The sequence below is a fragment of the Sinocyclocheilus rhinocerous genome, unplaced genomic scaffold, assembly GCF_001515625.1.
Source record: "Sinocyclocheilus rhinocerous isolate Xijiao unplaced genomic scaffold, SAMN03320098_v1.1 scaffold890, whole genome shotgun sequence".
Taxonomy (NCBI): Eukaryota; Metazoa; Chordata; class Actinopteri; order Cypriniformes; family Cyprinidae; genus Sinocyclocheilus; species Sinocyclocheilus rhinocerous.
Window position 1 is genome coordinate 8228 of NW_015637021.1, and position 12336 is coordinate 20563.

Genomic DNA, 12336 nt, shown 5'->3' on the forward strand with positions numbered 1-12336 from the left:
TTACTCCAGTCTTCAGTGTCACATGATCCATCAGAAATCATTCTTATGTGCTGATTTGCTGCTCAAATTTTTATTTTATTTTATTATTATCAATGTTGAAAACAGTTGTGCTACTTGATATTTTTGTGGATATGACATACTTTTTTTTTTTTAAAGGGGTCATATGGGTCATATGAAAAGAACATTATTTTGTGTATTTGGTGTAATATTTTAGATGCAAAGTCGGCAACACCAAAAACACCAAAGTATAAAAATTTATTTTTTAAAAAGACTGTCGCATAGCATATGTGACGTTTCATACATCAACTTAGTGCTGTGGATCGCCGGATTGGCTTTCACCGTTTTCACCGCTCCTTTGCCGGGACCGCCGTTCTCGACCCCGTCGCCTCAGCTCACTCTTGCCCGGCTTCAGCTCAGGCTAAGTCGGGGCTTTCGCTCACGCTAGGCCGCTGTGTTTTTCGTTTGTGAAAGCGAAACTACTTTGTTTGGCCTTCCAAAAATGGACACGACTAGAAATCAGTGGTTAAGTTGTATTTACAACACTGTTCCAGAACAGTTCAACCCAAATATTCAGATGTGTGGAGCGCATTTTATGGAGGACTGTTTCCTGATCCTGATAGAGTAGACTTCAATGCCGGCTGTTCTGACTCACCGACTGTAAGTACGTTTTTTATATTTAAAGAGTTTTTATATTTTATTTTTTTTATATTTAAAGCGAGTTTTTTGGGCAGTGTAGAGTAGGGCTTGTTGTTTGTCATTTCTCCGATCACAAATGCAGACAGAGTTTTATGTTTATGCGGCGCGATGCAATGCAACGCAACGCGTAAGAAGACAGTATAAGTCATTATAATCAGTAATTATGTTATCGATACTCATGATTATACAAATCACTGGATGCAACAAATGCCTCGTTTGTAATGGGTTTTCATGTTTTTGAATCATTGCTCCGGCCTGACAGGGCATCATCACAGTATGGTGAGGGGCGTAACATTTCCGTCTCACGCTTGAGGTATTCGGCCAATCACAACGCACTGAATAGCTGGCCAATCACAGCACACCTCGCTTTTTCAGACCGATGAGCTTTGTAAAAATCGACGCGTTTCAGAAAGGCGGGGCATAGAGGAGAAACAATAATGTACAGTATGTGGAAAATAATGTGTTTTTTTAACCTTAAACCGCATAAACACATTACATTACACCAAATACACAAAATAATGTTCTTTTTAGCAGCATCATATGACCCCTTTAATGTCTGTCTATAACGGACACGACCTCTGACGCTGCGTGACCACAACAGCTCGAAGTTGTCTAATTTGGCACGGTCTCCCTGCTGCACTAATAGTAAGGCTTTCCTCTGTGTATACATATCCTTACAAGTACAATTTTAGCTGGATTATTTGTGTCCCCTTCAAAAATTGCTCTTGAGAAATTTTATGTTTTGTCCCCCCAACTGTTAGACGAAATTTATGCCCATGAATACAGTAAATAATATTGCAATTTAAAATAAATGTTTTCTATTTTCTATTTTCTATTTTCATATTTTAAAATGTAATTTATTCCTGTGACAGCAAAGCAGCCATTATTCCAGTCGTCAGTGTCACATGATCCCTCAGAAATGATTTTAATATGCTGAGTGATTTGGTGCTCAAAAAAACATTTCACATTTTTATCAATGAAAGGAAAACAGTTGTGCTTTTTGATGAACAAAGTTCAAAAGAATATTTTCACATTATAAATGTCTTGTACTGTTACTTTTGTAAATGTGTCCTTGCCGAATAAAAATATTAATTTCTTAAGAAAATCCCTTACTAATGTAGTTGAGTTGGAATATTAAAGCACTATTAAGAGCTATACAATGAATTCATATGAATTAATGAACAGTTCTGTTGTACCTCTTGGTTCCTAAATTAGAACCACCTTTGCCTGTCCAGCCTCCCACATAGCCCCATGTCATTGGTTCAATCTGTGAAAAGCAGGAGACAGATTAAACTGAATTGATGCATTCCTTCATATAGACTCATGGATTCCTCGTGTATGTTAAATACTTTACAGTTCCGTGTGCAAGTCCATCAAAGCCGTCATGTACAGCTAGCATGCTGTGTCCTTGAAGGATACCGATCCTGACGGCTGAACGGACTGCTGCGTTCATTCCTGCACATGGAGCTCCCACGTTCATGATAGCTATGTTTATATTACTCTAAAGAAAGAGTGAAAGATGGAAGGAGGAAGATGTTAAAAAAGCACAATAAATAAATATATAGAAGAGGTAGAGAAATTCATACATATCTGGAGTAAAGCCTAACAAAATGGATAAACATGATAAAATGATGCTTGTTATACACCTTCATGTCTGGGGCGGTCACATGGGCCAAGAGTTTATATGTGTTCCAATTGTTCTCAAAACTCCTGCAGAAGAGAAACAACAAATCAATCACAAGATCAGTTTGTTATAACAAAAAGAAAGAAAGAAAGACAAGGATAAAGAACTCACTTTCCCCTGAGCTTAACAGCTTCCTCAAATCTGCCCTCTGCCATAGCTTTAGTTACTTCTTTTGTCTAAAAAAGTGAATAAGAAGATGTATTACAAATTAAATCACATAACAAGGGTACAAATCAACAGACCAAACATTTGCATCAATATGTTTATGCAAAAAAAAAAAGAATAAATAAATAAATAATAAAAATATATTGAAAATGATACAAAATTACACTACCATTCAAAAATTTGGGGTCAGTAACATGTTTTTTTTTTATTAATACTTCTACCCAGCTAGGATGCATTAAATTGATCAAAAGAAACAGAATTTTTTATTAATCAAAGAATCCTAAGAAAAAAAAAATTTCCACAAGAAAATTAAGAGAAAGAAATTTTCTTTCAAAAACATGAAAAAATCTTACTGACCCCAAACATAAACTGCAAATTATATAAAATTATAAAAGAAACCCCAAACTTATTAACTTAAATTAACTTTACTTAAATTTATACTAAAATTATATAAATGAAAAAATATATATCTGTACATATCTGATTTGGGAAAACAGCAGTTTGTTGATACCACATTGAAACCAAGGCAGGATGTGTCTGTGCCTGCTCACCACTTGCACACACTCCATAAGAGGCAGTCGAACAGCCATGTTTCCAGACAGACTGACCACACATGCAGGGGTGTCAGGAGTGGCCTCTAGCAACGCCATCACAGCCTCCACCCCCATCCTACTGCCCTGAGAACAAGACAGACAGGGGAAGACCTATTGGCAGCATGTTACAGATGCATCAAATAAACAAAATCTGAATTCTAATCATACCAAGATTCTGTCAAAGGCTGAAGGTGTTCCTCCTCTCTGCACATGACCCAAAATAGTGGCACGTGTGTCAAAGCCGAGCTTCTTAGTGACCAGCTAAACAAACACAAACAAATGTGAAGAATTAGCCATGCCATGTTAAGTACCAGCTGATAAAAAAAATCCCAATAATCATATTTTTATGCTTACGTTCTTGATAATATCACAGGTGATAGGTTTGCCATGGCGATCCAAAGCACCTTCTGCCACAATGATGACATTCAAACGATTGCCAATGCTTCTTTGCTGCACAATAAAGACAGCATAATGACATTAGACAGAATATAATGATGATGACGTTGACTATGATGATTAAAAAAAGGCAGTTATAATGTGTATAGATCTTACATAGGTAAGTCTCCTGCACAGATGGTCCTCCCATCCTTCATCTGGAGGCATTTCAGGAATAAAAACCCAGTCAGCGCCACACGCCAGGGCAGTGACTAAGGCCAAATATCTATATATACACATAAACATATACATACACTCTTGGTTAAGAGGCAGAACATAAGAGAAACACTGCATTGTGATAACCAGGGTAATTATAGAACTAACTTATTTTAACTAAAATTAAAATAAATTAAAAAATGCTAGAAATAAAATTAATTTAACTGAAATAAAATAACATTTTCAGTTAGTATAACTTGATGTACTAAAATAACTAAAACTAATAAAATAAAATAAATAATGACTAATAAAAATGACTCAAACACACAACAAAATTACTAAAACATTAATTAAAATGACCATTTAAATACAAAAATTAATAAACTAATACTTAACTATAAAAAAAAAGGTAAAATAACACTGGTGGTAACCTAGTGTAATGATACTACTGCAACTGATTTATGATCAATAATCAAGTCAAATTACAGAACACTGATTGGCATAAGATATGGATTTTTGTTGTAGAACAGATAATATGTGAACATACAATATCTATGCGTCCATACTGCAACATACCCACAATGCCTCCCCATAACTTCCAGAATGAAGGCTCTTTGATGACTGCAAATGTGAGATAAGAACAGACAAATCAATGTGTTGTCAAGTTCAGAATCCAACTGTGTAGTGCCATATGTACATGCATGTGTGTGTTTGTATGTACCTCTGTGCTGTCGTTGTGATGGCATCCACTACTTCCATGATCCTGTGCAGAGCTGAATCAGTGCCAATGGTCATGTCTGTGCCACAGAAATCATTGTCGATGGATCCCACCATCCCAACGATGTTCAGATGAGATGAACATTTAGCCTCCTCTGCTGTGATTTTACCTATGAGCAAAGACACACAGATATGTGCTTCTCTCTATATATCTATGACAGACTGATAATGATTGCTGTGTAATATGGTCCTACCTGCTTTCAGCAAGATTTGGAGCAGCTCACTCCACTCATTGCGAAACTCGTTGGCGCCTGTCAGGCTCCCATCTCCACCGATAACACACAGATTAGTGATGCCCAACTTCACCAGGTTACATGCTGCTTTAGCTCTACCCTCCTTAGAGCGGAAGTCCTGACAGCGGGCACTGCCAATCACTGTGCCACCCTGACAAAATAGTCAGAGATAAATAAGAAAAATAATAGGAAACACAAACACTTCAGCAAAAATGCTAAACATTAAAATAACTCAAAGGGGTCATATGATGCGATATCAATTTTTCCTTTCTCTTTGGAGTGTTACAAGCTCTTGGTGCATAAAGAAGATCTGTAAAGTTGCAAAGACTAAAGTCTCAAATCCAAAGAGATATTCTTTATAAGGCTGAGGAATATACTAAAGTCTGGTGGATGGTTAGTGTGGTTGAGATGTGTTGAGATAATATGAGAGGGATAATTTAGACCCACACTGCTCTCTGGCTACTGTGCTAGACCAGTGGTTAAGGTTTGGCTGGTTAGCAAGGGTTTGAGACTGCCCACGCTCATGTGGTGCCATCAGCCAATCAGCATTGTCATGATGTCATTTGTCTGCGGCTCATGTGATTACTCACTTGGAATTTGTGGTGTGGGCAGCAGTGTGTATATGTGTGTGTGTGCGTAACATTGCCCTAAGTCTCAAAAGCAGGTCTCTGGGTGAACTCTGGCATTTTGTAGACCACAGAGGTTATACCATGCAACATGATCACTTACACACATACACAAATAACCTGATGCACTCATCCCTTAGTTACAGTTATGGGTTGATTACGTTGATGTGTGTACAATAATAAATACAATGAGCAAAAATGTTTGTTGAAAGCAGGAACATTTCTAGTCTTTCAAAAGTACTGGGACACGGGCCTCCCATCAAAAAGTGTTCTCATATTGTGATACTCTTTACTGTTTTGGATATATGGATATAAATTGTCTTTACTTGCAGTACAGAGTGTGCTGCATGTTCACAAGCAATAAAGAGCAGCTTCATAGCTGACACACGAATGATATTAGACATTTGCGAGTTTTGTGTCATAAAATGGACTGTGGGTAAATTTGACCTCATTCAGCACTATTTTTGTTTTCTGTCTTATAAAGTATCCCGTTATGGTGCAAGAAACTTCTGCAAACGATTCAGTGCATGAGTGAACTGTTTGAACTCTTTCGTGCCCCAGTAAAAAGGGTCTAGTGACGCCCCTGGATGAAGGTGAAGGGAGATGATGAGTTTATTACCAGCTGCAGCATCATTGACACGCTCTCCCAAGTTGCTTGTCGGATGTTATCTCCTCCATCGACTAGGCCCTGATAACCCTAGATGCATACAAAGATTGGAGGATGCATAATTGAACGCACATGCACACGTTACATAATAAATACACTTTAAAAATATTGAGTGGATTTAGAATTGAGCAAGAGCTGAGTGAATTAGAAAGTGAATTTCTCCTGCATAAGTTAATAGCAGTAATATTACAAATTCTCAATTTCTGTGTGCAGCGAATGGCAATCTTTCACCGTTAATTCTTTATTTATTATGTGTATGTGCTTAGATGTACAAACCTCATGTACAAAATAGACTTTCGCACCGGTGTAGATCCCAACTCTCACCGTGGCTCGGACAGCAGCATTCATACCTGAGATATAATAATTATTGCACATATTAATTCATACCAGAACTAGAGGTCTAAGGTTGTCTTTAATTTGTCACAAGCATTACATTTAATTAAGATTTGGTGACTGTTCATGAAACGTATCAAGCTAACTACTAATTAACTGGAAAGTCTGTGAGAAAAAACTGCTTTCGGTTTTATTCTAAACCTGTTATCTTGTCATCTGGTCACACAAACACACATGGTGGTTAAGTCCCATTGAAAAGGGCAATCTAAGTGGCTCGAGTTTCATTTAAAGATTGAACCAGAGAGGACAACAGGCAAGCTTCATTGCCCAGCTCTCTAAAGCAACCACATTTCCCCAAAGGTCACCGGCTAAATATAACACCCCTCAGACAGAGAGAGAGACAGAGAGATCATAGGGAGGAATTGAGTGAGAGGGAATGATGGGACGACCATAGTTAAGGTTCTTCTAGGACTAGTTGACATTACACAGTTATTTGACTTATTCTCCAGCTTGTACCAGATAAGGTTAAAGGTCGGTTCTTTTTCCTACTGCTAAAGGTTGGATTAAAGGTCAGTGTGAAAGCTTTTGCACCTCTCATGACCTCTCTGATATACGATTCCTGTTGCTCATTCAACATGGCTGCTGTAGTAAAAGAGGAGGTGGTAGTTCAATCAGGTAATCAAGCAACCAACAAAACCACTTCAAATTATCATCTATCAAGTTACGCCCAAATTCAATACCACACACATTTGACTTTATGCCTTGCATTTTAATTCAAAAGAGGATGAAACTGCATATCGCTCTTGATAATGCAGGTAAAAACCTTACTAAATGACAAATACTGATATTTTTCTCACTCCACAAAATCGAAACTCAATTTCAAAGGTATAGTTCTTCCAAAACTGGAAATTATGTCATCATTTGCTCACACTCATGTCATTCTAGACACATATTCCTTCATATTGTGAAACACAAGAGATGTTTAGCAGAACGCCCATGTTGCTCTTTTCCATATAGCAAAAGTGGACAGTGATTTATGCAGTCCAAATTTACACTACAATGAGGAGGAAGAGAACAAACTGAACCAATTTAGAATGCATGCACAAATGCATGAAGAAGATTTGTATCATAAACATTTTCATATGGAATTTTATACTGTTATAGTGCTTATACTTCCAATTAATTTTGGGTCAGTGTTTTTTTTAAATGAATATTTTTATTCAACAAGGACATATTAAATTGATCAAAAGTGCCAGTAAAGACATTTATAATGTTAGAAAATATTTCAATTTCAAATAAATGCTGTTCTTTTGAATTTTCTATTCAACAAAGAACCCTGAAAAAAAAATGGATGAGTTTCCACAGAAAAAAATTGTTTTCAACTGCAATAATGGTAAAATATGTTGCTTGAGAACCAAATCAGCATATCAGAATGATTCCTGAAGGATCTTGTAACACTGAACATTAAACAATGTTACCGACCCCAAATTTCTGAATGGTACAGAAACATAATAACCAAATCATCTATTGACATCATAAGACCAATGGTAGATTATTTGTTTTGTTGTATAAAGTTGTCATATTATAAAAATGTGGAAAAGTTATCTTTTAAGACTTGTTAGTTTCAGTATTACAAATTAGGATGAAGAGATAATGAAAGAGTGCACCCCAAAACTGTTTAAAGCCCTACTTCCACGGAGTTGGCCTCCATAAAGGCCCATACACACAAATACACTCTTCCTCACCTTGTGCATCTCCTCCAGAGGTGAGGACAGCGATGCCCTTTCCAACGCCCATCTTTGTGGGGTCCACAGGTGCTGAACGCTGCATATTGAGATGGCCTGGGGAAGACAAGGGAAATTTTGAAGTGAACTGTCACCTTTCTCTATCAGACCACTGATAGAGACTGATTGAGAAAGTGGAGTGGGAACGTGCTAGCAGTATGAACTCCCTCTACCCTGGCATGCAGTGTCACAGACATGATCCACCCCCTTTATAACTAAATTTAAAATTATCTGCAGTGGCACCACAGGCTGCTAGTGTTCTGACTAAAACAAACACACATAGACACTGCATTTACTGTCACTCTGATCCCATGTCATGTGATCTTTATGCACAAACAAAACCAGATACAAACACAAAACACTTACACAGACAAACAAAAGCATAGTCATGGTTGGACATGCATACACTAGACTCTTAGGGTGACCATACGTGCCATTTTCCCAGGACGCGTCCTGGCCAGGATTTCTATATTGCCTAAAATATCTAGGTTTTGGCTTTGTTTGCGTGTGCAGACCGATCGGTGTATGACATCAAAGTACCATACAGGCGGTTATGCTTTCGAAACGCTCTCGAGGTACTTTGATGTCAAACACTGATCGGTCTGAGCCGCACTGCTTTTAAGTCGAACACACATAATATGCCAACATACAGCAACATGACCTTTATGCTATCTTTTCCCACAGGACATACTGTGAGTATGCAGTGCAACAAAATATTCACATATGCACACACACACACACTTACAGCCATTGTGTATGGTGGTAGAACAGCTGAGGTTGTTCAGGGTTCCGTCTAAATAGTTTGTAGAAGTGCACTTTCTATCTATAACACAAGGGCATTGAAAAAATATTCATTTTCTTCTTCATCCTAGAATAATCAACACAGCTCTAGCATGACTAAATTATTTATAGCACACTTATATCTGATATTTCTGAGAAAACACTATGAACACAGTATCATGATTATATGGCGAGGAAGTGTGTGCGTTTGTCTTTGTTTAGAGCTGTAACTATTACAGGTGATCCTTACTATAAAGGGAACAAGGAAGGACTTTTATCAAGCTCAAGACTTACCTAAATGGCCAGAGCTGCATTATCACTGTGTTTGTTGATCATGTCGATGTGGTAAGACGTTCTGCAGATTTAATTTTACTATGATGTAATTTCACAGATTTAGGTCACCAATATAATGGTAGCTAGCTGGCTAACACAGAGGTTTTGTCAAAACTTGGGGAAAACTTGTGATAATCTTGGAAACATCAAAACAAATCACTATTTTTTTTCACTGCATGCCATTGATTTCCAACATGTATATGGATTCATAAATTTTATTGTGTTTAATTCTAATTATGTAATTAAATTATGTAATTAATAAACTAAATTATATCAACTGTATATCTATATCAATATATATGTATCTATCTTTCTGTCTGTCTGTCTATCTATCTATCTATTTACATATACGTGTATATATATATATATATATATACGTATATATAGTAAAAACTCATTATCCACCCTATTCAGTAATGGTGAGGTAAATACAGTACATAGTAAATATATATTATGTTTCTCCATTTACAAAGATGAAGACTTCTAGTAACCAAGATTAGTGTCTTAATGAGATTATAGTAGAGTCCGGATTAAACTTCATGACTCTAGTGTCCCAGTGTGCAACAGCTGCTGGTTGTTGGATGACACTGGTGTTAGATGTTCAGACTCCAGTATGTTACTGTCCACTGATCGAATGCTGTTGTGGATCAGGGTCAGCAAACTAATCAGAGTTGCTGGTGTTTTTGCTTATACCCAACCAGTTACGTCTCAATTACTTGTTACGGGTTAGAGAAGCTGACCACTACAAACCCGCCAATCCTGTTCTGAACTAGTTATTTACAGTGCTGAGTTAAACCTCCTTAACACCAGATAATTCTCTTCGGCAACATTAAATGTAGTGCGATCAGTTCCCTACAAAAACTTATTCTGAAAAGCTAAATAATCAGACTTAAGCTCACTATATACTGTATGATTTTTTTGAATTCTTTAAGATACTGTAATGAGAGATTGTATGATATGAACTCATGGCAGATCAATGTGTACAGTGTTTCATGTTAATTAGAATAATAATTTGTTTTATACATACATATATATATATATATATATATATATATACACACACACATACATAACATACAAATAAATAAACCAAAACAATACCTAAATTATTACTGACATTTAATGTAAGTTAGTTTTTCAAAACTAAAAATGTAGTAAAAATTTAGTCTCCTTAGTTTTAAATCTAATCTCTGATAAAGATCACAGGGCTGGCGGTCAATCCCAAAAGTTACTGAGGGGAAGTGACCACACAGAAGAACGTGATGTAACTACATTATGTCCATTAAACTGATTGCCAAAATACTACTACTACACTTTCTAGAAGAGCCTTACCAGCACATAGTTCAGACTTTGATTCATCACTTCCACTTGAATATTTTGATCCTGTTTACAAAAAAATAAAACACATTTAGATTCATTCATTCATTCATTCATTCATTCATGACTCTTTCTGTGTGTTACACCAGTTTGTAGTCTTTGAATCTGTTACTCAATTGATTTTTTCAATTCAGATTCATAACAACACTAATTTTAAAAACAGATTTTAAAAGGGCGGCAAAATGATAGCATCATTAAAGGCAATTAAAGAAGTAATGGCAAGTTCATTGTTTTCGAACTGACCGTAAATGCTTTAAATGAGGTTTCCACCTCAGCTGACAGAGTCTTCTCAGAGCCTTTTAAAATAAGATATTTTGAAGAATTGGTAATCAAACCGTTTCAGGTCTCATCGACTTTCATTGTATGAACAAAACCTCCAATGAAAGTCAACGGGAACCAAAACTGTTCGGTTACCAACATTCTTCAAAATGTTTTCTTCTTGTTTTCAACATTCCTCTTTTATGTTCCACAGAAGAGAGAAAGTCACAAAGGTTTGGAACGAAATAATGTCCGAATTTTCTTTTTTGGGTAAACTATGATTTTAAGGTAAGCTACTGTGTGTTTACAAAGATAGACCTATACATAGACCTACATAGACTTACATAGACCCATTTAATTTTAATAAGAAATGTCAAGATATTGTGCCATTCATACTATCAATCATGTTAGCGTAAAACATACCATTAGACAGTTTATTGTAAGATACATTCCCATTAAGATAAGTTCATTTAAATTTTTTCTTAAGAATCAAGTAGCTTCCGATTCTTGGAATTGACTTCAAAAATTCCAAAATTCTGGAATCAAACAGCCCTTGGACAATGTTTAATAAGCCACTCCCATTTTATAAATATATCAACCCCCCTATGAGCAATGCTTGCTTACTGTGACATCAGAACATAAAAGTGCTGTGTCATTTGGTCATCTGGCTGCTTGACCGCTGAAACATGGCATCTAGTACTCAACACACAGATACACACTCTAACACACACTCTAACACACACACACACACACACACACAAGGCTACATACTGCCACAACAAAGTACAGACATAAAACAACATGCAGTTTTTTATTTTTATACACATATGAATGCAAACACACAAACACTATGCGTACCGTAGATATGATTAGCATCTAATTGAATCTTCCTGTGCGTGAACTGCCAGATGAACACCGCCAGCCCAATATGAGGGATCCAGTGGAACAGGAGTAAAGACAGTTGCAGAATACACATGCACAACTCTAACAAACAAAAACTAATCTGACATACACATACAAACACATTCCAAACGCATACACACACCTGCCAGACACACACACAGTTGTCCAACACTGCCTCCATTCTTTCTAGTAGAGTGAGATGGTGTGGTGGCCATGACAAGGTCTTATCAGTATTAGAACTGACCTCACGTTCCTAATCACGTTCCGTTTTCTCCCTTTCTATGCACTCATTCATTTCTTCAGCATTTTCCAGCAAATCTCTCTCTAACTCTCTGGTCTTTTAAATCTGCATTTGTTCGTTGGTCTGTTTCTGCTGAGTTTATCTTAATCAAATTAATGAATAGTATTTTAGTGCTGCCTGCCTCTATACTTGGAAATCATCTGGACTCACAGCAGTAGAGGAAGTCTAATACTGTAATAGGATTGCATGCAACAGAGTTCACGTGCAGATTATATTGGATCAAAGCAGGAGTTAA

General features: G+C 36.7%; 1 protein-coding gene across 2 annotated transcripts in view; it reads right to left on the reverse strand.

The window, feature by feature from the left end:
- The window catches only part of LOC107748387 (ATP-dependent 6-phosphofructokinase, muscle type-like), a 16512-nt gene extending 4454 nt beyond the window's left edge, over positions 1 to 12058 (reverse strand). Inside the window, exons 1-17 of one of the 2 annotated variants that reach the window (XM_016563161.1) lie at positions 11756 to 12058; positions 10595 to 10645; positions 8895 to 8972; positions 8111 to 8206; positions 6309 to 6382; positions 5985 to 6062; positions 4701 to 4890; positions 4451 to 4616; positions 4306 to 4350; positions 3691 to 3799; positions 3493 to 3588; positions 3307 to 3399; positions 3097 to 3222; positions 2492 to 2556; positions 2343 to 2406; positions 2051 to 2197; positions 1893 to 1963 (exon numbers count right to left, since the gene is read on the reverse strand). In XM_016563161.1, the coding sequence (XP_016418647.1) occupies positions 1893 to 1963; positions 2051 to 2197; positions 2343 to 2406; positions 2492 to 2556; positions 3097 to 3222; positions 3307 to 3399; positions 3493 to 3588; positions 3691 to 3799; positions 4306 to 4350; positions 4451 to 4616; positions 4701 to 4890; positions 5985 to 6062; positions 6309 to 6382; positions 8111 to 8206; positions 8895 to 8972; positions 10595 to 10645; positions 11756 to 11981 (1775 nt within the window). In that variant the 5' untranslated portion in view covers positions 11982 to 12058. The remainder of the gene's footprint in view (positions 1 to 1892; positions 1964 to 2050; positions 2198 to 2342; positions 2407 to 2491; positions 2557 to 3096; positions 3223 to 3306; positions 3400 to 3492; positions 3589 to 3690; positions 3800 to 4305; positions 4351 to 4450; positions 4617 to 4700; positions 4891 to 5984; positions 6063 to 6308; positions 6383 to 8110; positions 8207 to 8894; positions 8973 to 10594; positions 10646 to 11755) is intronic. The other variant, XM_016563162.1, reaches the window with a different exon arrangement.
- Positions 12059 to 12336: the final 278 nt, after the last annotated feature.